This window comes from Zonotrichia leucophrys, chromosome 6 (assembly GCF_028769735.1).
Source record: "Zonotrichia leucophrys gambelii isolate GWCS_2022_RI chromosome 6, RI_Zleu_2.0, whole genome shotgun sequence".
NCBI lineage: Eukaryota > Metazoa > Chordata > Aves > Passeriformes > Passerellidae > Zonotrichia > Zonotrichia leucophrys.
The window spans coordinates 28063056-28086584 of record NC_088176.1 but is presented as its reverse complement, the minus strand read 5'-3'; the positions used below and the strand labels follow the sequence as shown (position 1 = coordinate 28086584).

The following is a 23529-nucleotide window of genomic DNA, read 5'->3' as shown; positions in this document are numbered from 1 at the left end:
TCAAAATAGACATAATCAAAGCCCTCCATTCATACAAAGTGATCTGCAATAAGGTAAAAGGCACACTTAAAGGTTAAACCACTAATTCAGAGTGGTAACACAGATTCCCCAAACCAAAGTTTGCTTAAAATGTAGAAAAAGAATCATCACCTGTACGCAGAATTAAAAAATGGTTTATAAACAAAAAAGAAAGAGGTGAAAATCTATTTAAAATTTTGGAATATGTGGCAACCTCATCATGGAACTTCAGACTATCAAAACAATAAAAAATGTAAAGGTCTATATAGCAAGGCAGAACAAGAGACAATGCCAGAAGCTGATGCCCAGGAAGTTCCATCCACACATGAGTAGATGTGACCGAGCACTGGGATAGCCCAGAGAGGGAGTGGAACCTCCCTGCCTGGAGATGCTCCAGACCCAGCTGGACACAGCTCTGTGCCATGTGCTCCAGGGAGGCAGCACCAGTGACCCCCTGTGCTCCTCTCCTGACCCACTCTGGGATGTGTGAGCTAAGAACAGCACAGATAAGAGGACATGTTCCAGAAAACAAAAGCAGCACTTCAAAACAACAGGATAAATCATTAGTGTTACCAACTTCCCTCTCCAGTTATCTTTTAACATTGCTTCTTTCAGACCAGATTTACTTGGCTTAATACTGATTTTCAGATATGTTGTACTGGAGACCATTTAGCTCAGCTTGATTATAAAATTGTTGCAAGTTCTCCTCACAAGGAAATCTAGCATAAATCCTTTCCAAGAACAAAGTTTAAACAGATGAAGCCCATGATCTGAGCTGTTCCACAAGCAGCAGAATGGTATTTTGGGTTTGTTCTGCTTGTCATCTCATCACTAGAATGGACAATCATTCAAGCTTTTACACAGACTTTGTGCCAAGTAAGCGAGAAAACACATAGCTCAATCTTTTCAAGTACATAACTTGAACTTGCAGATATATTTCACTTGAATGATCTGGAACGAGGCTTTGTTTTTTTCTTTCCTTGGCACTCTTATTTATAGTTTTTTGCTTTCAAAACCTCTTTAATATCTTAGCAGCCCAATCAAAATCCTGTGCCATTCTAACTCCTACAAATAGAAGTTATTTTTTTGAGTTAAAAAGCTGTAGAGAAGGGCTGAAAGTCCTAAAAGAATTATCAACCCATAGCTTCTTAGCATGTTGGGCAGGCACACAGGAAAACAAACCAACCAACCAGAAAAACTTTTCTATGAGATGGGGGAGAAGTACCACCTATAAAACCCCAGTGTAATAAACATTCCTCAGCATCTACATACTGCAAGCCTGGCAATAACCACATAAGCACCATGATTGCTGCTTATTTTTCCTCGAAACCCATTCTCACAGACCTGATTCATATCACATAGTTCTAGGGGAAAATGGAACCAAGATTTTGCAAAGCCTCCCAGACCTGGCCTGCAGAGAAGTTTAGTAAATGGAAAATGGATTGCTCATGTCTCACTCGCAGCTACACGTTCCCAACAAGTAAAAAGCCAAAAGAGGAATAGGGAACCACTATTTTCATACATTAATATTTGAGAAAAAGTTCCTCCATACAAGTTTATCAAGTTTTATACATAAGTAGTATTTTTCACAAGTTTTATTGCAACCTTTACATGCCAGGCAAGCCCTGGAATTGCAACAGAATGGGGAATGCAGCTGCATTGTGGCTGGCACCAGCTACACTGTCCAGCTTCCTACCTCTGGGAAAAGGCTCAGCAGTCAGATCAGATGGGGTAAAGAAAAGCAATTTTTTTCAGTGTCTCAAAGCAGCAAACCAGAGAATATTCCTTCCAGTGCAGTAAAATTTCTACCAGGCTGCATTGGAGCCCTTCTAGAAATGGCTAAAACACTTAGCTGCATACAAAACTATCACTTATCAAGGGCTAACTACATTTTCAGATGGCAAATTGTGTGGATGTCCTGGAAAGTACCTCCTCAAGCCACCAGTGTGCCCCAAAGTTCACAGCCCCTAAAGCAATGGGACAAAATCTAATCTTTAAAGGTCTAGGATATATCAACCTGGGCAATTATTAAAAAAAAAAAAAAATTCTAAGCAATAAAAATGGAGCTTTACTCCACAGCATTTCTAAACTGTTGATCTCAAGATGCCAAAATCAAGACACAGCTGCTGGCAGCTGGCCATTTGGGAGGCAGTCAGAATGACTGGAAATCTCATGCCTTTTAAATGCATCATCTATTATTGTCTTTCTCACCACAAGTGATACATTTACAAATATATTTTTTAAAAACCTTTCACCCTCGAAGGGAAAGAACCCTAAAGAACAAGTTATTTCCTGTTTGTTGTCACTCTCATGTGCAAGGAAGACACTTCCAGGAAGGATAAATTGAGCAACATGTCCTTCTGTGGTTTACACAACAGAATCCAAGCAGCAGAGATAACAGGACTGTGCTCCAAGCCCAGCTGCACTCCCAGGTCCTGTTTTCACAGCTTGCTCACATACCAGCAGCAGGAACACAAAGCTCGGGAGGATGTGGTGTAACCCAGAGCACAGCATCCCTGAGCTGCACCCCTGGGCCAGCCAGGCCATGCAGCCCACAGGCAGCTCCCCCTGCTCAGCCCCGAGCACCCAGTGAGTTTATCCATCCCTGAGCGCCTCAGCAAAGCCCAGCGGGTGGGAGGCTCCCAGAGATAACCACAGCCACATCCGTGTAGGACCAGCATCTCAAAAGCTGCCTGAAGGCAGCAAAGCAGCAGCACCCAGGTGCTGCCAGGGCAGATCGGTGTCCCAGCTCACCCAGCCAGGCTGCAGGGAGCCTCCAGCTGTGCTCCTGTGGGCCAGAGCACCCCAACACCGCCATCTGCAGCCAGACACAGCCCCCAGCACCCCTCTTGTGCATGGGAACCAAGAGCTGCTCTGGCAGCAGCTGCCGGACCCAGCCAGCATCCTCCCTTCCTGCAGGGATCTTCCAGGGGCAGCACAACCAAATCCCACCAGGACTGCCAAAGGTGGGCTCCACAGACCAGTTTTCCCAGCAGATGTTTCTCAATGCTCTGAGGAAGGTAAATTGACCCCTAACTCAATCACAATTTTATCAACTATGGAGAATGCTTCAGGCTGCAAACTGCTATTTTTAATACTGGTATTTGATCAAGGATTTATCTCAAAATGTATTTCTAGTAATCTCCAACACCTAAGATTAATAAACACTGTGCTTTAATAAAATAGCCCAATTAAAGATTTAGTATTTTAACTCAACAACTGAAATTGTAGTTAAGAATTCTTTAATTCCTTTGCTGTCCAAAAAAGACAGCAGTGACCTCACTTCAGCACTGAACACTGCAAAAACTGGAAAGCCTCCAGAATCTATGGATTATTTCCTTTTCAGAAAAAGAGGAAAAATCATAAGATGACATTTTTTTTCTGCCTGTCCTTCCATTAGGCACCACTGAGAAGACTCTGGCTCCATCTGCTTATATCCCCTGACACACACAATTGATGCGGTGTTCCCTGTGCCTTCTCAAGATTAAAGCTAAACAGTCCCAGATGTGTCAGCCTCCCCTCCAGTCCCTCAGGAGCACTGTGGCCCTTTGCTGGATTTCTTCCAGAATGCCCATGTCTCCCTGCCACTGGGGAACCAGGGCTGGACCCTGCACTCCTGACGTGTCTCACCAGGGCAGCACAGAGTGTCAGGGCTGCACAAACCTGTGACAGTTTTCTCCATGGTGCAACAATTCATGTTCCCTTTTGCTGAACTTCATGGAATTCCTTTGGGCCACTTCTTCAGCTTGCCACGGTCCCTCTCAATGGCTGCCTCCATCTTCACATTCATGAATAATTTTTCCTTGCAAGTGAGGACAAATCCCAGCAAACCTGCTGTCAGCTCCTTGATCACCTGTCTGGAAGCTGTCACAAAATGCATTCCAGAAACTTCCTCCATGGTCTGAGTGCTGCCAGGCTCTTGTCTCAGCAGAGAACAGAGTGGTTGAACTCCTCCATGGGGACTGACTGCAAACAGGAGCCTCCCTCCAGCTGTTTGAAGGCCTCCTGTGCTGCTTCATCCCACCCAGATGGTCTGCAGCAGCACCTGTAAAACTGCCCAGCACTCCTGAGCCTGCACTCTCAAATGGCTGGTGCTGTGCTGAAGGCAGAGCTCCCTGCAATCCTGCCACTCCCCCGCATCAAAGCACATCACCTCCTCCTCAGCATCCACTCTGAGCACCCTACAGACCCTGGCACTGAAGGACTCCAGTCCCCAGAGCTATCCCACCACACCTCTCCAGCCTCAGGGAGGCTGCAGCCCTGCAGTTCCACCTGTCTGCACCATGCATCACCATCAGCAGCTTCAGGGATGTACCACACTCATGGGTTCCCAGTGAAGGTTCTCCTGGAACAGTCCTGCAGGCACACACACCTAGGGTGTGCTTTCCCCATTTCTGTGCCCTGGTGTCTGTAACTTCAGCAGAGCTGCACAGCAGGAAAACAGCTGGGACAGAACAGGGTTGCTACCTGCCCATCAACCCCTCCATGAAATCTGGCTTGAGCAGAAAAATTACATGGAGTTATGCTACCAGGCAAGTGACTTATCCAGACACTTAGTGTTCACAGTTATGGATTTGTTTTCAATCCCCTATCCATCACACCATCTTTTTCTGCAGAGACATCAAGAGCTTTTCCATCCAATATCCAAACCCTGCTTTCACACATGAGAGAACTCGTTGATTACTCAGATTCCTTAGACTGTATTATCTAGTGAGATACACTCTCACTCTGGAGTGTTCCTTCAAAACATCAATAGAATTCTAACTCTATTTATTCCAGTAAAGAGGATATCACTGCAGATATCTTGACATAAATCAGCTATAAAAGTCACTGACACATGAAGAGTTCCTTTGCCTCATGCAATACACTAATTCTGCTCTTTGCCAGAGGCAAGAAACAAAAACAAAGACTGAACAAGAACTGAGGCTATGGTCAAAGAATGGTTTCAATTGCTTAAGTCAAAATTATTTTAGAATCACCCTTGATTAATAGGTAGCATCTTAAAGAAAACCTTAAATCAAGTGCTTGTTCCTTCAGATAGCTTATTAGGTGTGGGTATTTTCTGTAGCTGAACTCCAACTCACGTAGTCTCACCAGTTTTTAAGCTCAAAGTTCATCCAAGTCACCAAAGAGTCTTCACAGCAAAAATCACTACTGTAAAAATATTTTTAAAAAAGCAATTAGTTCTTTGACACAGAGGTTTGAAATTAAAGAAAACTAGCATGTTTCATTGTTTGAGAGGCATAAAGCCAAGGGTCTGAAATGAGTACTCAAAATAGGACATATTTTCCAGTGGAGGTAAAGATTACAATATAACCAACAGGAATGTGCAAGCCAGCAATACTTAACTCAGCAGCTCATGCCAAACCATGATAGTCCCTTGTACTACTTGAACACTGAAACTTGAGAAAGTGGTATTATTACAATTGTTAATAGTGGAATGCAAGAACTACAAGTCACACAAATTCATTTCATGTATTTATTTTTTGTAGAAATAGACTATTCAGCACTTTGGGGATTTGAAAACCTGACAAAGAACTTGGATTCTTTTTTCCTGCTACATATAAGTTAAAAACCAAATGTAAATGCTATTAGGAAGGTTCCAATTTCCCCACAACTATGTCCTTGTATAGGTTATGCTGACACATTACAAGGAACAAAATATAATAAAAACCACCAACAGAAATCACACAATTTAGTAGGAAAACCCAACATTTTCTTCCTCTAGGAAAAGCAACTGTGGTTAGGACCTACTAAAATAAAGAGTTTGATATTTCAGTACAAATCTGGTCATAGATTAGACATAGTTCACAACCCCTGGAGCTCCAAAAAGGACATGGGAACTGTAAACAGGAGTATAAATCACCAGTACTCTGAGTATTTTTAACTTCAGCTGCAAGCAAGGTACACTAATTATTTGAAGGAACACAGTACACTAAGTTTTATTGGGCAGATTTCTATGACCATCACAAAAAAAAAAAAAAATCCAGGGGAATATCAGTAATTCCTACTTAGCCATTTAAACACAAATCGCCAAAATAAATTTAACATGGAACTTACCCTCCCTGCACAGGCACCATCACAGGAACATTACAATTGCCTGTTAAGCAGCCAACTTGCTCAAAATGTCTATCTTCAGGGTCCAGTCTCTAATAAAACCATTGTTTCTAGCACTCAGCAGAAGCCTGGGTTTCTTAGAATATCTGTGTTCTTTAGCACATTCCAATAAAAATGCTTTTCTTCCCCCCCACCCCATTTCTCCCAAGCTTTGCCTGCCACATGTATTGATTTCTCATTCTCTGTAGATGAATCAAACCAGTGCAGAAGACTATGAAAAGTACTCAAGCAAACTTTCCAACAGTTATGCATTAAGCAGGGAAAATGTACTTGTTTAAACACAAGTTTCACCTGATGGATCAGCAAACAAAAGCTGGTTATCATCCAGACATCAGAAAGAGGCATTGCATAAGTGCAATCAAGATCTGACAATGGTCTCTGGGTGACCTTTAGGCAAAGGAATGAACAATTGACTCTAAGTTTCATGTGGATTAAACCATGCAAAAAAAGTTATCTAAGCAAACATGTCACCTCCCCCTAAGAAAATCAGGGGTTGTTTTGGGCAGAACATTACTAGCTGAGCATTTTTCTAGCTCCCCATGGCAGGCAAAGAGCACCGAAACAGGGAGTAGGATGGGGGAGAGCTCTCTCAACACTGCAATGGAAGAACAGAGCCACACAAGGGCACCTCAATGAGCAGCTTTCACGGACTGCTCATGCTGAATTTGTTACAGCACTTTTGTCCTTCCTGCCTGGAAAGCAACCAGTGATCCACTATTATCGTTAGAATTTACATCAGTCCTCTAATTCTGGCCTAGTCCAGCTGACCTGTGACATAACCAATATGGCCAGCACCATATCCAGTGCTATTTTCCAAGGTGCCCACCTGGTCTCAACACAACCTGCCCTGTAAGATGAGCTCTAGAGCAAACTGGGTGCTCTTCAGAGTTTGCTGGGCACGCAGGTCTGTGCTTTTTTCCATGTGTTTGTTTATCAATAAATAGGCAAATGCTGAATTACCTCATAAGGGAAAAAAATCTCAACGAACAAAATACCACCACCCATAAAGTTTTAGATCCTTGAGTAAAATTACCCTGAGGAGTCCTCAAAATGAAAGATGATGCACAAAAAATACAAAACAAAGTGAAGAAATACAGAATTTTAACTAGCAGAGTTCTGTACTTTAATGAAATAGCCATATACAATATGGGCCCACACACCATTGCTAGACTTAGACTCTTATTAAAAACAGCATGGATTTGTTTTTTTAGCAAACTACTATCGTGTGATAGTGCATTATAAAGTCAAAAAGTATTTAACTGTGAGTGCTTAAACCACACATACCACATAAAAAACCCCTACATCTGCTAAAGAACATGACAAAGAAAGAGGATTATTTGAAATGCAAGACTGGCATAACATTGTGTAACCAAGAATGAGACACACCACGCAAGCAAAAAAAGGTGTTGCTTTCTTTGGTTTGGGTTTTTTTTTTTAATGTTCATGGCCAACTTGTCTAAGCCTACTGATTGCTGCAACATCAGCTGATAGATTATACTTTTTGGACAGCTTTCCTAAGTGTACTGTTCTGCCTCTTTACAATAATATTCAGCTCCTATGGTAACAGGCACTCACACACCGAGTAAATCATCCCACAATATGAAGTCACCTGAGCATTAACCAGAATTTGTGCAGAGCAGCTGTAATTAATTGGGCTACTAGGAAATACCATCTTCTGTCACTGCTGAAAAGTTGATCTGTTTTACTCATATTGGCCTCCTAAAAAAAAAATATTCTAAAATAATAACCAAAAATCTGATGAAGACATGAGGCATAAAAGAGCTTACACACCACTGTAAAGACTGAGATTTGTTTATGGGACACAATTCCAGTCATCTACGTGCATGAAGTAATGAAGCAGTGATACAAAGATGGACACAAGGAAAAAAACAGTTCTTATTTGCAAGGAGTTTACCACAGCTTTTGCAGTTTCTGATATTCTGGAAACAGAACCATTCAGGAAACAACAATGCAATTATTTTTAAGAGTGGAGGGAGAAAAAAAAAAGGTAGCAGAGGCATCCTCAAATTATCAATTATTTTTTGGCACCACAAGTCAGATTTGATTTCTGTTTCAGATACAACTGGTAGCAAACTACCTGCACCTCCTCTTTTTTCAAAGACAGCTATGGAGTTCTTCCTACAGCACTTACTGCAGTTATTCTGTATCTCACAGGGAGGTGCCCCAGTCCCTCCATGAGCTGCAGAGGCTGCTATTCCCAGGTGAGCCTTGCTGGGATCAGCCCTGGCCTTCAGGAAACTGCCCACAAACTGTGGGAAAGATGAAAATAACCACAGCAGCAGCAGCAGATATAAAAACTCAGCAATGCAAGAAGTATCAGAAGCACTGAGCTGAACATGGAGCTGCTGCTTATTCTTTCTCCCAGATAGTTTTTCTTACATTTCACGATTAGTTCAGTAAACAACAGATGTTGATGAGGGAAAAAAAAACCACCAAGGCACCCCCAAGCAAGAATGAGAACATTTCCTGATAAGTTCCTTCAACAGATGCTCCTTCAAACTTGGCTGTAAAGACAACTGAACTAAAGATAATACATTTCTACTCTTTCATAATATAAGAAAGGTGTGGTGGTCACTAGAAGGCATTCTAAGTTTTTTAATCATTTAAAAAGTAACTTTCCCAAATGTAAACAAGTTAACTAGTAAAAGCAAAAGAGGACCCCTTAAGTATCTAATATGAGCAAAAAGCTGTATTTACACCAGCCTGAAATTAAAAAAAAGGCCTAAAAATTGGCTAACTTTTGGAAATAAGAAATCTGTTCATCATCACTTGGATTGAAAAGATGTTTCTTTTCCATGATGCAATTTCTGCATATTTTAAGAACTTCCAGTAAAGGATCTGGTATCACAAAACACAGGGAACACAATCCTACAAACTATCTAACACAAGTTTGTTCCTGGAGATGATTCACACTGCTTCCTTTCCATTGTCACTTTCCTAATAGGGCAAGTCAAAGCTTCACTTCCAAAAGAAGGACGCAAACAAAAGGTGGGGAGGGTGGGAGAAGTTAAAAAATAAAATCAAGTTTGGCTTGTAAACAGCAGCGTAGCTGACTGAATTTCTGGGTACCACATACAGATCTGGCTTCATGATGCTTTCCCTGGCAGAGCTGCCTGGTGCTTGAGGTCCTTTAAGTCAAGAGATGAGATAAATACTTGTAAAGCACAGAGAGGAAACTGACAGAAACTGACAAAATGTTTACAAAACAGTTCAGTTTTCTCACATAAAAAACTGCTATGTTTGCTTCTTGTTTCCTAATAAACAGTTTTTCATTAACAGTAAGCCAGACGGTTCAGATTTTCACATAAAGCCACTTATTTCCAAGCCCAATATAAACTTTCCTTCTCAACAAGGACATCTGATACAAATCCTCCTCAAACCATCACCAGAAGAATGTGTTCTAGACAGCACATACAGAAACCTCACATCAAAAACCAGGCAGTACTCTGCTTGTATTTACTCACTATGCTCTATCATTCATATACTTTTTACTACTTTATTTTTCTTACAAAGGTAAGCAATAACATTTGAAAAAGGAGCAAAGAAAAATCTTACATTTTGACACTGGCTACTACTGGGTCACACAACCCACAGAGTATTTGTCTTTTGCTTGGGAGTTTGTTTGCCCCTTCATGCTTACTACCTCAGGCAGTAGAAGAAAGGACTGTGTGAGGGATGAGATAATGGAAATTTATTTGGCTATTAGAGGAAAAAGTTAAGGCAACCTTCATCTTCTTACAGAACTCTAACTTTTGACCCTTCTCTACCACTTCTTACACAGAAATACCCATGTGGTTTTGGTTTTCAGACACTTTTGATGAGCACATCTTTATAAATAGTTGTTGCTGCTCTGTTTCTCCAAATTCCTTTCTCTTTACTGCATTACATAATGAGATTTTTCTACTAGCTCTAAAGTATTAACTGATTAAAGATTAACTCACCCCCAGGAGAGACCATCTCAATTAAAAAAATTCCAATCATTGCAGTCACCAAGTCAAACCGCAGCTCTTCAGTGACCAACCCAGCTCACCAGCTGCTGCTCTCCTGCTCGCTCCCACAGCCTCCCTTGCACTGCTGAAGGAGGGAGGCAGGTCCCTGACAGGGGATGCTCAGGCAGGGAGCACCCAAAGCTTCCAGTAAGTGACCAGAACGCCTTCTTTGTGACAAGGGTTTCTTCTGAAAGTGTACACAAATATGTGAGTTACCGTGTTAGTGTCAAATATGTGAGTTACCGTGTTAGTGTAACATTAAATGTTTACAAAACAGTAGTTCCAAAGGGAAAAGCGCCCTCTTGAAGCCACCACCGTCTCTTCTTGTAGACCCAGACACACCCTGAGATTTGACACTGAAAGGCCTGAAACTCACCTCGGTTCTCACGGGCTCCTCAGAGCAGACAGCCGGGAACGGCCCGAGGGAATCACCCCGCTCAGAGCATCCTCAACTGGTTCAAACCCACTCATGTGCTCTTTAGCAACAAAACCAGCAAATTACTACTCCTGTTTTGTCAAAGTCTGCCTACGTAACTTCCACTGAGAGCAGATAATTCAAAACATACTGGGACAAAATATGTAGCCTCAAGGAAAGAAAAAAAAAAACTCAAAAAAACCACCAGACAGCGGAGCCAAGGGCCGAGCCGGTCCCACGGCCGCTGTCAGCCCTGCGGATCCATCCCCGCTGCTCCGGCCGGGACGGGACCGCCGGGCTCCGGCGGCTCCTTGGGAGTTGGGCTGTTCCTCGAAAGCCGAGAGTCGGCAGCGCCTGCCCGGGCGGGATGTCCCCTCCTCACCGACGGACGGAACTCTGAGGGACCGGGACGCTCCGAGCCCCGCGGGGCCGGGCAGCGGCACTATCACGACACCAGGGCCGGCCCCAAGCGGCATCTGGCTATCCGGGCTGGGCCCGGGGCGCTCGGCTCCCCTCCGGGGCACAGGGAGCCGCTTACCCCGGCCGAGAGGCCACGGCAGCGCCCGGAGCACGGACCGGCCCACGGGGCTCCCGCCGACCCGGGCCCGCGTCCAGCACCGGGGAAGCGGCTGACAGGACGGGAATCCCGTTCCGGCGGGGAAAGGGGAGCCGGCACACGGCACGGCGGGGACCGGGGCCCCTCTCGCCGCTCCCGGCCGCCGCCACCGTCCCGCGCCCCGCGGGCACCGCCGCCGCTCCCGCCCTCACCTTGGAGCATGGCCTCCAGTTTCTTCCTGTCCACCCGGAATCGCTCCTCGCCCCACTCGGGGCTGTGCAGGGGCCGCGGCGGCCCGGCCGAGTCCTCCTCGGAGCCGGGCGCGGGCGAGTCGGCGCTGCGCTCGCTGTTGGAGCCCGGGTCGGAGAGCGGCTGGGGCAGGTACCCGCTCAGCGGGTCGCACTGCGCCGCCATGGCGCTGCCCGGCGGCCGCCGCCCCGGGCCCCACTCGGCCGCCTCGCCGCGGGACGCTATCTGCCCCCAGAGCCGCCCGGCCGGCGCATCCCAGCCGCCGCCGCACCGAGCCCCGGCGCCGCCCGCCTCTGCCCGCGGCTCCCCGCCGAGTGAGCGCGGCCCCGGCCCGGCGGCGTCCGCGGCTCGGCGGCGCCCCCAGCCCGCCCGCAGCCCGCACAGCATCCCCACCTCCATTGGGCCGCCGCCCGCCGGGGAGGGGCCGGGGATATCCCCGGCGGGAGGGGGCAGCGCCGCGGCCCCGCAGGAGGGCGGGGAGGGCGGAGAGAGGGCAGGGGAGGAGAGGGGAGATGCCACCGCCCCCAGCGGCACCGCCCCGCCTGCGGGCGCTGGGCCGGGGGCTGTGCCAGCCGGGGTCAGCATGCTAGCCGGGATCACCCTGCCAGCCGGGATCACCCTGCCAGCCGGCGACCCCCGACCCTGAGTGGCGGTCCTGAGCCGCACCGTGCCCAGAGCCGATCCCGAATCGCGCCCGTGAGGGCGGCAGGGACCAGCTGGCCGTGGTGGCCCGGCTGGCACATCCCCTCCCGCCGGGCCGGGCCCCGAATCCCCGCTCGGGCGTTTCGCTGCACGAATTCTCCTGAGAGAGCAGTGCCTTGTGCTGCTGCACCTCAAGAGACTGGGTTACACATCCCTCACCTTCCAGCAGAACTGCGTTTATCCAGAATCCCACCTGGGTGTACTCCGGCGCAGTTCACGCCGCTTTGCAAACAGATTGAGCCCCCAAGCACGCAGTGGTGGAGAGGAGTCAGCGTGAGCTGCCACACTGGCCTGGTGGCAGTGGTGGCATTTTGCTGTTCCCTCAGCCAGACACTGCCCTGGAGGCCCATCACTGCCCAAGTGTGACTGTTCAAAGCACCTGGACAAAGAGTGAAGCACGGACACCCCACTCTCTTTGGGTCTCCTTTGTTTCTACTGAAACAGACAAATCCTTTCTGACACAAAAAGTTACACACCACACACTCTGACAAAAGCTTTCTGCTTCAATTAGTCACTGTTTTCTGCTGTTTTCCAGTCTGTTAGATAGACAATGATCCAGCAGCACTGGGTCTGGAATCCCACAAGGTATCCTACACTGCTGCAGATGCCTGTCTCCTCCAGATCTGCAGCATCCATGCGTTTCTGGTGGCCAAACCAGGATAATGGATGCCAACACAAAAATTACAGCTGATATGACAGTGAACTCACCTCGCTGATAACATCAGCCTGAAGGACCATGCTAACATTTGTGAGGAGATTTGCTGGCACTCCAGGTAGATCCAGGGACCTAGTCTCAACATGCACTCATTTTTACCAAGTTCCAGTTTGGGCTTTCCAAGTTTTTACATATTTCCCACTTAGTTCCATGACAGTATGAATTCTGCAACACCCAGGATTCCAGTTGTGCATTACGTGCATGGAGTGAGGCATTCTCAGCCTCTGTGCATGCTAGCCAGCAGCTTGCAGGTAACCACACACTGCTCACAAGGTCCTCTGATACTTCCCATGGCCCCAGGAAATAAAGTGTCTGAAGTCAAAAACATTAGAACAAAATATGAATGTAGGTCTTGAAAACAGTGCAATCTCCCTTTCTCTTAATATTTTCTTGTAGTGTGATCTCGCTAGAGGTGTATGGGGCAGTCTCAGGAAAGACTGAAAGTCTTTTCCTTGCCAGCTGAGAAGCTTACAGTCATCAAGCACTTTTTTTTTTCCCTTCTGGTAGATGGGAAAGTGAACATTGTCCTTATCAAAACAACTTGAAATGCAGCGAAGTGTGCTGCCTCGCCCCACAGCAGCACCAGCTGGAGTTGTGTGTCTCCTGGATGCCAGGACCTGTCAGTTGCACAATCCAAATATTCACAAGTGGTGAGTGTTGACAGCACCAGGTACAGTCCACGACAGCTACAGGTGCTTAGCTCCTCTGAGCAAAACAATTATTCGGGTATTTTGCACTCATGAATTAGTGAGATTTACAGTCAGAGATTCTCAGTGTAGGAGGTCCCTTTCCTTGTGTTTTATCCATTCATTCAATACAGCCACAGAAACCTTCTTTCGAATAGTTATTTAAACCCAAAAGTAATCTTTTTTTCAGCAGCCATAAAAATAATATAATCAATCAAAGGCCTCTTAAAAATAATTTTGTCCGCAGTTTAGTTTTTATTTGCTGAAAGGAACCCTTTCTTAATGTGCTTTTAGATTAAAAAATAAGAAGTAAACTCTTTGATTTCCTCCTGAAATCCATATGAATGCTTTTAGAAGGATACAGTCATTAGGCATTATTATTGGTAGTTAAATTCAGTACTCTACCACTTCAATTGAATAAATGACATTTTATTTTCCTAGTATATTGCAGGGGAAGAATAAAATGCCTGTTACACAGAAAACTTGAACTAAGTAGAAAAACAGATTTTTAATGGCTACATACTATTACATGTGGATAAAATTGGGGAAATGGGTGGAAGTTGGCAGATATAAAATCAAATGGCTAGAAAGAACATCAGCTGAAGTTGACTTTGGCATATATAATTTATGTTGGACATTTTTTCTGGGGCCAATAGCTTGATCAAAGAAAAGAATAACAGGATCTTTCTCATTCTGGTGTACCATGTCTGTTTTGCTACATTCTCTGCTTTCTTTTTTCCTCCTGGTCTCTTTCCCTCACCTCACACACACACACACACACACACACACACATATAATATCTGCAAATCTCAGAAAAAGCATCACTAAATAGGAGAATATTTCACTGTCACACTCAGCCTCTGTGCAGAGCCCGTATTGACTGGGGTGAAATCCTGGAATTTAAAGGAACTTCATGAACTGGGTGATCCACTGTAATAAGTCCTACATATTTGGGGCTGCACAAAGTCCCCAGACTGAGAGACGTGCAGGATCTCTCCTGGGAATGGTGTGGCTCTGCCCTTGGCCCTGGGGATTGGAAATTAGAGTCACCATGCAGAGAGCATCACTGGATGTGCTCAGCTCCAGTGCATGGGGCTGAGGGCTGGGTGTGTCTGCCCAGGAGGGAGAAGTGAAATATAAACAAAGAATTAGGCCGTGTAACTTACCCTTAATACAGCACAGTCTGTATTGCAGAGCTTGCATTTATTTATTGTTCTTTAGCTCGAATTTCTCCACTTCACAGCACCACGAAGAAGCAAAGTGCTCTTTTCTGTACTTCCCTGAGGTGGATGCAGAAAGGGTGGTTTGGAAAGCTGCAAAGTGAGGGTGGGGAAAGAGAAGGTGGCACACAGATTCTTTCATCATCTGCAGTATCTATAAATGCTTTTCTAGGAGGAGTGCTAAAGTTGGGGTTTGTTATTTGGGAGAGGTTATTGCTAGTGAAAATTAATGCTGGTGGTGTTTTGAAAGGCTTTATTGCATTCACTATTTTACAGAAGAGCCTATAATATTTTGTCTTTTCATGATGCTATACCATATTCCCCAAACAAGTCCCATTAACTTAAATTTCTCAGAATAATATAATGTGTCTCACTCTGTTCTAAAGTAGTGTGCACCCACCAGCAAATAAATAAAACATCTTCCACAGCCATTACAGAAACTTTTCCACTCCTAGAAATTCCCCAGATAAATTCTAACTGAAAGGGCAGAGAGATTCTGAATCATCTTTTTAGTGATACAGAATTATGGAACCATAAAACAAAAAGATTGAAAGAGATAACAAAAAATGTTATCTCGTTCATCTCCTAAGTATGCTGAATTCATTTCTGATAGATATTTGTTTATTCACTCCTTTACAATTTCTCATGATGAGGTCTTCATGACCTATCCAGGAAATTCCTGTGTTTCACTTACCATCAAGAAGTATTTTCTCCCTTTAATAAGTAACTTGGATTATTCTTCCTGCAACTTAAACCTATTAGTTTTTGTCCTGTCTACCATGGACACATTGAATGAATTATTTCTTCTTTCTATCAGACTTTGGTGCTTATAAATACTTTTATCAAGCATTGATTAATCTTTAATAGTTACCTTCATTAAGCTAGATACTCCTAAGTCTTTCAGCTCATTCTCAGAGGTTGTATTGTATTGTTGGTCTGCAACAAACTCTTTCCATAGTGAGCTACATTCTTCTTGAAATAGAAACACAAAACTGAAGGGAGTACCCCAGCTGAGGCCTGACCAGTGCTGGACAGAATTGCATGATCTTACCAGCTGCCTCACAAGCTGTACTCCTGAATATTCATTTTCATGTAGTGCTTATCCTGCATACATGGCTTGTGTTGACGAACTGTAACCTCCAGGTCCTTTTCTGAAAATAGCATCGTCCAGCTAATTGTTCTTTGGTGCATTTTGGTGTTGAGTTCTGCTGCTCAGCATGGTCTCCTGGTCTTGTCCCAAATGAATTTGATCCTGGTTTTTCTGAAAGATTGTGTTCCTGGTTTTTGACATCTATTTGCACTAATGCTGTACTTCTGCAGCTTCAGTTTTTACACCCCTCAGGGCATCCTTTCAGTTTTCTCACAGAATCATCAGTGAAACACAGAACACAGTGGGCCCAGGATAGAATATCTATTTTAATACATCCTTCCATCCTAATGGTCACAACAGTCCTGTGTGGGGATGCTTATTGCACATTTTGTTTCATTGACAACTTCTGCTGTATTTTATGGGAATGTTACAGGAAATAGGATTTAAACTCTGCCGAAGTCCGGAGTTATGGCCATGCTACAGACATTCCTGGTTTGTTACAGTAGCACATTACTCTGGTAGAATTTATTCTTGTCACAGCCATACTTGCTGTGTGTGACTCTTGTTATTAGGTTACCTATTCCAATTACCTGTTCCAATTACTTTTTTTACTCTAGAATATTTCTGGGGGAAGAAGTTAAACTGACTAGTCTAGAATTTATTGGTTCCTTTCCTGCCTTTTTTACAGACCACATTTGACCTTTTTCTGTTTTCTGGTACCTCACCCATCACCAAAGGATTTTAAAGAGAGTCATTAATGGTTGTGAGAATGAGCAGGGAAATAAATACAGCCTTGGTGAACCTTGCAGAAAACCATTGGATCTCAGCTTAAAAGTCTGACTGATCACACATGAGGTGTTAACATTTGGTAACATTCAATGTGCTGTATAACCTTATATATACACTGTTATTTATTAGAGCCATGCAGTTTTAAACATCTTAATCTCTGGAAGATTTTTCAACAGATGGGTTATGTGAACCTTGTCTTTTCAGAAATGTTAGGAGAATTGGAAACAAATGTACAAGGCTCAGAAGTCCAGGAATTTTCACTCTTGGAAATGGCACGGGCTCTTTCTGGCAAGGGCAAAACCTGTCTGTTTTGGCTCTCAGAAGCAAAGCCATAGTTCACACTCTATATCTAATTAGAAAACACTATAATGAGAGTTAAATATTACCAATTAGAAAAAGAAAACTGATATTTGTAAGGAGAGCAACTAATGAAGAAGAGCATGAATTAGAATTGAGTATGGCACTCTAAAGAACCAAAAGGATGAGAGCAATGATCCTGCACTGGCAATCTCCTTGTCATGTCAAATGTCAACATCCTACATTGCTGTCAAAGGAACTGCATTACTAATCTATAAATAAGGAAAAATTGGTTTCTAATCTAAATCTTGAACTTGATAACTATGTTCTTTCCTTAATTAAAAACAAGAAAAGTCCTCTCTTGTCTTTAGAAGCCTCTAGAAAAAAGCTCTCCTGGATTAAGAAAAAATATTCCTGTTTTGAAACTGCCTCTTTACACTGTAATCTTCACAGGTGATTTTTAGGTGTTTTACATTCTTTCTATTCCACTCACATAAAGTGTCAAACAGGAAAAAGTGGTTTTATTGAAGGAGAGGGCATGTGAACTAAATTCTGATATAAGTTTACAATTGGAGTTAATACTTTGATTTAAAATAAATATATACTGAATCAGTTTTCTCTGTTTCTTCCAAAACTAATGGAAATAAAATTACAGATAGGTAAAAGTGTTTCCTGGATTCAGATTCCAAATGGATCAACCTTCTTTATTAGGAATATTCTGGTTATTTTTCTTTCCTTTTACTGGGGTACAATGGAGTGTACATCCTTCTTACCATCCTGCATAGCTAAAATGCTGCATTTAACAGTGATACATTTCAAAAAATCTGTTCTTCTTTTTGTCTCAACAGAGAAGATTTACTCAATTATTAGAGTAGTCCCTCAACTAAGAAAAAACTCTCTTTTACACTGCAGAGACTCCTTCAGTCTCTCAAGGCTTTCATCTTGTATATAATGGCTGAAGTAATTAATGTACTTCCCTTTCAGTAGTAAAGGGTGATAGCTGCTGAGATTAGCTTTGGGTATCTATCAGAAACTGAACAAAATATGGGATTGGAGGATTTCTTGTTTTACTTTGTTTCTTTCATAGAGGTTTAATATGCGGCTTCATTATTATAAAATTGTTTGCACTTGGTGAGTCACTAGTCTGTAAAAAGCACCTGGATTTATTTAGCACTTAGAACATGGCTGTTTTTATTTCTCACAGGTACTCATCCTTGAAGGCTGGGAAGCCCCTCTGCTGCAGTGGCAGGGTTTTAATTAACAAGCTTTAATTGCCTGATCAGCCCCACCTGGCCTGGATCCCACCCACACCCTGTACCCATGGGCTCAGGAGCTCCATTTAAGCTTGGCCCAGAATTCAGTCCTGGTTTGATCTTCCCTGGCTCTTAGGCTCTTGTTCTGTCCCTGCCTTGGAGAGTTGGATGTTCATTCTGGGTTACAGGTAGGTGGTTTTCTATCCTGCCTCTTGTTACAACCACAGAATCTCCCTGGATGGATGTTTTACCCATTGAGTTTTCTTGTTCATTTTTGTGTGTTTTCCTCTACCCAAGGCCTAGGAGTATACAGAGGAGTATTTGAGCATACAACTGCATTGGTAGACTTTATATAATTAGGTGTAAAGACTTTGTTCTATTTAAATAAAGTCATGATAGGATACAGTGGTATGGCCATATTTATAAAGTCTTGCTGCTCATCTGCAGGGGTTTTATCAGAATAGTCACAAAACACTGGGTTCAGACTGTCCACACCTGGAACTTCATATGGCTTTGAGGAGTTTATGATGATAACTGAACTTCAGTGGTTTGCATTAGGCAAAAATGTAATTGTTTCAATGAAACAGATAAATCTACTCTAATAGAGCATTGGTTCCTGCACGCAGCACAATTAAAACCAGGAGTAGAAGAGGAGCAATGGCAGTTCCTACTATCCTGAAGGCTGCAGCCAAACCAGCAAAGATTTAAGGAAATGACTCACAGTACTCACAAGAAAGAAAAATATCATAGTAATGGCAAGGAAAGCTAGGTTAATGTAACCAAACTGTTCAAGTCAAGTTTACTAGCCCACAGAGGCAGAGACAGGAAGCACGGAAAGGACTGAATAACATTCCTAAAACAAGTCTGTAATAGTGTTTTGTCAGGTCAGTGACTGTAAATGTCCAAGAACTCCAGTGGACATGTAGGAATACATTTTGCTCTTGCATGTTTTCACACAGATATGTTGGAGTAAATGCCTTTGGACATGAAACAGATAAATATTTGATCCAGACATCTCAGTGTAGTGGATGCTCTTTGATAATGGCATCAAGCGTGTGCTTCAGTTTGCCTAATGAATACCTGAGTCTCAAAATGCTAGTATGCTAATTTTTAAAGAGTTGCTGCCAAAAAAATAATAAAAAAAATTCTGTGCTTTGTTTATTTTTTGGGCATATGTTTATACTGCCCTTAAAAAAATAGAGGGTGCCTCTAAATGTGTTTTTAGCAAGATTAATTATGTAGGAATGTTCTCTATCCTATGCATGAATAGGCTACAAAGAGCAAAGAAAAGCCTGAGATTTCAGAAGATTCTGTTACATTTTAGAATCATCTGAAATACTTATGCTGTAATGTAGTGTTTATTTCTAAAGTTAAGCACTTATTTTAATGATGTTTTTCTGGAATAATTGTTGTTGCCTTCAGCAGTGTGCCAAGATAGCAGGGCTTGCCTGACTGAGAGCCCTTTTTTTCCCCAAAAATGCAGTCAAGTGATAACAGGGTGATGGTAGTGGGCACAGGGTACCACGCAGTCCTGAATGGATTTTATTCAGAATATGGTCACTTAAGGGTGGTAATTTACTGTAGCACTTACACAGGGAGAGTGCAACCTTTTGCTACGGTTTAGTCTTCCTGCAAAGCTGGGACCAACACTGGGATTAAAGTAAATTTGCTTTTTTAAAGCATTGTTTGGAGAAGTGGCTGTCTGGGACTGCCAGTCACAAGTCTCCATAGGTGTGAGGTACAAAGGTGTCTATCCATCAGGTGTGAAGTGCAAGTAAGGCTGTAAATGCATTGCTATATATGCAGCTTGCCTACATTCTGTGTGAATGCCATGCTGTGTAAGCTGGGGCAGTCACCAGGGCAGTTTCAGCTATGCAGGTATGTCTTCTATAGCAATCTGAGAGGCTTGGATGGCTTCAAGGTATGTGGCTTGCTGCACTATGCCAAGGTATGGAGCAATATTGTGCTTTTCTGAAAGCATATTGCGTTTCTGTATGTGGTTATAATGCACAGCTCTGCATGGATGAAATGCAAAATCATCCAACAGTCTTCCTTTTTGGTCCTAGTACATGCACTTTAAATGAGAGGAATAACTAACTTGACTTGGTTAACCCTAGGGGAAGGCCTTTTAATTATTAACTTAAATAGTTGTGGGAGTTTTGCACATTTTGCTCTAAGAATGTTTTGCATTTTATGCTGAAATGGGCTGAGTGTGTCTTATCTGACTCTGTTGGGACATTTAAAATAAATCTTTTGAATGTAGTGCAAAAGCACTGGCTGAGAGCATTGAGCTACATCAATCCAAACAGGTGCAGCAGGGATTTCAACTGATAAGAGCAATGCTCTTCCACACAGCCATCATGCCTGAGGAGCTGCTGGAGTTTGGGAAGAGCATTGTGATTTTTGCAGAGTGATGTAGGAGCAGGGAGGTGAGGGCTCTCAGTTATGAGGTGTAACTGAGAATATTGCAGCCCAAGGGATTCTGCAAAGGTGCTGTGTTCCAAGTGATGCTCCCTTAACTGATTTGTACCTCTCCTGAACCCATTTTCTGTAACAAACTGCAAAGTGCTGGAGTGGCAAAGGGCATACAGGGCTTGAGGTGAGAGAAGATGAAAGGCACTTAATCATTGTGTATTGAAAAAAATCAAAAAATGCTGTACAACAGACAATCCTCCCCCAGTGGTTGAACGACTATGGCAGTGATGCTGAGCACTGATGTAGGGAAGAGACTTCCTGAACTCCCTGCAGAGTGATGTGGTCAAGAAACACACCTGCAATGTCCTGTGCCTCAGGAGGTGAGGGAGGGCAGGATTCAGATACCTGGGTTTGGCTAATACCACAAAACTGTGGACACATATATTTATTTCTGTTTTCATATATATTATATATATAACATTTATATATTATTATATAAATATATTCATTAGTATTTTTCTATGGCCACAACTGTTGTGAAGTAGCTCAGTCTGACTGACTGTGTATGCATACCTTGATATTAGCATAGCTGGATGATTGTGGACAGTGTGTGGGATGAAAAGAAAGGCATTGTTCACTGTGGTGCTTAAACCTGGCTTTGTGTGTACAAACAAAATCACCCAAATCAATGGGCTTAATTGACTGAATTCATGTGTCTGCTTAATTCCTGCTGGAAGGGAGTGCTGCTTCCAGCTGTGGCATGTGAAACAATGCACTTCAGGAGGAAAGCATGATCCCCAAAAATATGCCTGAGAAGGAGATAAAAATTTGTATTTGACTATTATACACAAGCCTGAAAGAGACAAAGCATGGCAAGTGGAACATAACATGCAGTGAGGAATAGGGTTTTGGAAGGTGGATTGTTGCCTGCTTATAAGTCGGTTTTTTAATTGGGGGCACAGGCATTTGAACACTTTTCCCACACTTTAGTAGGAAAAAGTTGTAGAAGGACATTTAGGAAAACCTGTTGGCTACTAATACTGTTGGTTAGTATTTTTCTCTATGTTTGTAGTATTTTTCTCTATATTTGTTCTGGTTTTGAGGCAGCTTTATCAGTTAGGTATTATTACAATTCTGGTGAAAACTCATCTTTTTCTCTCATGGAGCTGATAAAACAATAGCTAATCATTGAAAAGCTTCCATGTGCTCACCCTAGGTTAAGTTTCACAGGCAGCATTCCTGGGTCTTAGAAATGAGCTGCTGTGGCACTGTGATTCCTGAGCTATGAGAAAATGTTTTCTTTGGTTTACAGGTGGGTTAATATTGGAAATGCCTATGAACAGTGCCAGGTATTATTTGCTGTGATAAGGAACAACAGTTTAGTTTTTATCTTGTGTTTGGGGGAAATATATCAGTCATGTACACTCAGATAGCATGGACAGAGCAAATTTCAGAATTACTTTTTGCATTTTTTGGGATCTTTTTCTACTGTAGTTGTAGAAATTTAGGCAGGTCCAAAATGTGAATTTTCACTTGTTTTCTTTGCATTAACTAGATCAGGGTTGTGTTTTTAAAAACAGCCTATTTTTACACTTATAGCTCAGGAACTACTCTTAAAAACAGTATAATAAAGGAAGGATTAGTTTAATTGGTGACTTTTCACTTCCATGCAAGTGAAACTTGAGCCATTAGGAAAAGATTGCATTTCTAGACTCTTACACATCTTTTGCCCATGCAGTTACTTTAATGTTTAGTCTGTTCTTAGTATTTGGGGATCATTTTCCACAGATTTTGCTTACTTTTGTTGGAATGGACCAGTCTGGCTAGAAATCCTGAGGAAGAGGAGGTGTTTCTGGGGTTTTGTAGAATTTTTACTCTCTTCACCAGTGCCATGGTTTCTTTCAGGTTTTTTGCTCAGCTACTGGCCTGTTAGGGATTCTCCAGCAGCCTCTACTCAGGCTTTGCTCCCCCTAGAGCAAGCTAGAGCTCTGCAGTGTAGGGAATGGAATCTGCTCTGGACTGAGCAGCTCAACCCAAGAGAAGCCAGGTCTGAGAAGTGCCTGCAGGGCTGTGGGGAGGAAAGCATCCCAGCCATTGGCTTGTCTATGGGTAATTGGAATTTTGTATGTTTATTTACATAAACCTTGGACAGTCAGTCACTGGAAGCTAAATAAAAAAGGACTTAACCAGTGACTTTCAACATGCTGAATTCAAGCATAAACACTGCATGAAATGACCTGTGGACCTTCACCTTCCTTGCAAGATGTGTGATTAAAACAAAAATTAACCCAGAGACATTCTGAACTTAGTGAAGAATATGCTGTTGCTGACCTGGATTGACACACTGACCCAGTACAGTGGGAATAATCCCTGACAGTTTATATGGCTCTTAAGATGATGTAATAAATTTTAATATGAATATGAAATATTGTTTAATGTACAAATGGGTTCCTCATGTTTTTCCCCTAGAGGTTTTATGAGTTCTGGTCCATTGTTGTAAATATATCATTGCTTTTCCATCTTGCTGTCAAGTAGAATGGCTGGAGGTTCTATGATTCAGGCATGGTATGAAAACACATTGTGTCCAGGGCTTTGGGGAAGGATTCCTGTGAGTAAGAACATGGCACTGGACTCAGTTGCTTAGTCAGATGTATCAGCAATATGCATAATGTACCAGTGTCCTGGTGTTTATCCAGCTGGATCAGGATGTTGTCTTAAAAAGCAATCTGCATTTAACAGTTAAAAAAATTGTTAACTATTTGGTATATTTTTGTTTTGTTATGTAAGAAAGATACATTTCCTTTCCTCTCTGACAAATGAAATAAGCTGTTGCTGGAGTTTTCTGTAGAGCTGGAAAGTAAATGTACCTCTAATAGTTTATGGTGGCTCGGAATCAGCGTTGGTAGAATGCCTAAAAATTCCTGCTTCCTGTTGAAAGTACATTCAGCACACTGGGACACATTTGTCTGGATGTGATCTCTGGGTCTACTTTTTTTA

At 43.0% G+C, this 23529-nt stretch overlaps 1 protein-coding gene and 1 long non-coding RNA gene across 2 annotated transcripts in view; one reads left to right on the top strand and one right to left on the bottom strand.

The window, feature by feature from the left end:
• Positions 1-11619, bottom strand: part of BICC1 (BicC family RNA binding protein 1) — an 89841-nt gene extending 78222 nt beyond the window's left edge. The window contains exon 1 of the mRNA XM_064716848.1: positions 11329-11619. Within this exon, the coding sequence (XP_064572918.1) occupies positions 11329-11530 (202 nt within the window). The 5' untranslated portion in view covers positions 11531-11619. The remainder of the gene's footprint in view (positions 1-11328) is intronic.
• A 6589-nt stretch (positions 11620-18208) lies between these two features.
• Positions 18209-23529, top strand: part of LOC135449614 (uncharacterized) — a 55973-nt gene continuing 50652 nt past the window's right edge. Inside the window, exon 1 of the long non-coding RNA XR_010440783.1 lies at positions 18209-18305. This is a non-coding gene — a long non-coding RNA (uncharacterized LOC135449614). The remainder of the gene's footprint in view (positions 18306-23529) is intronic.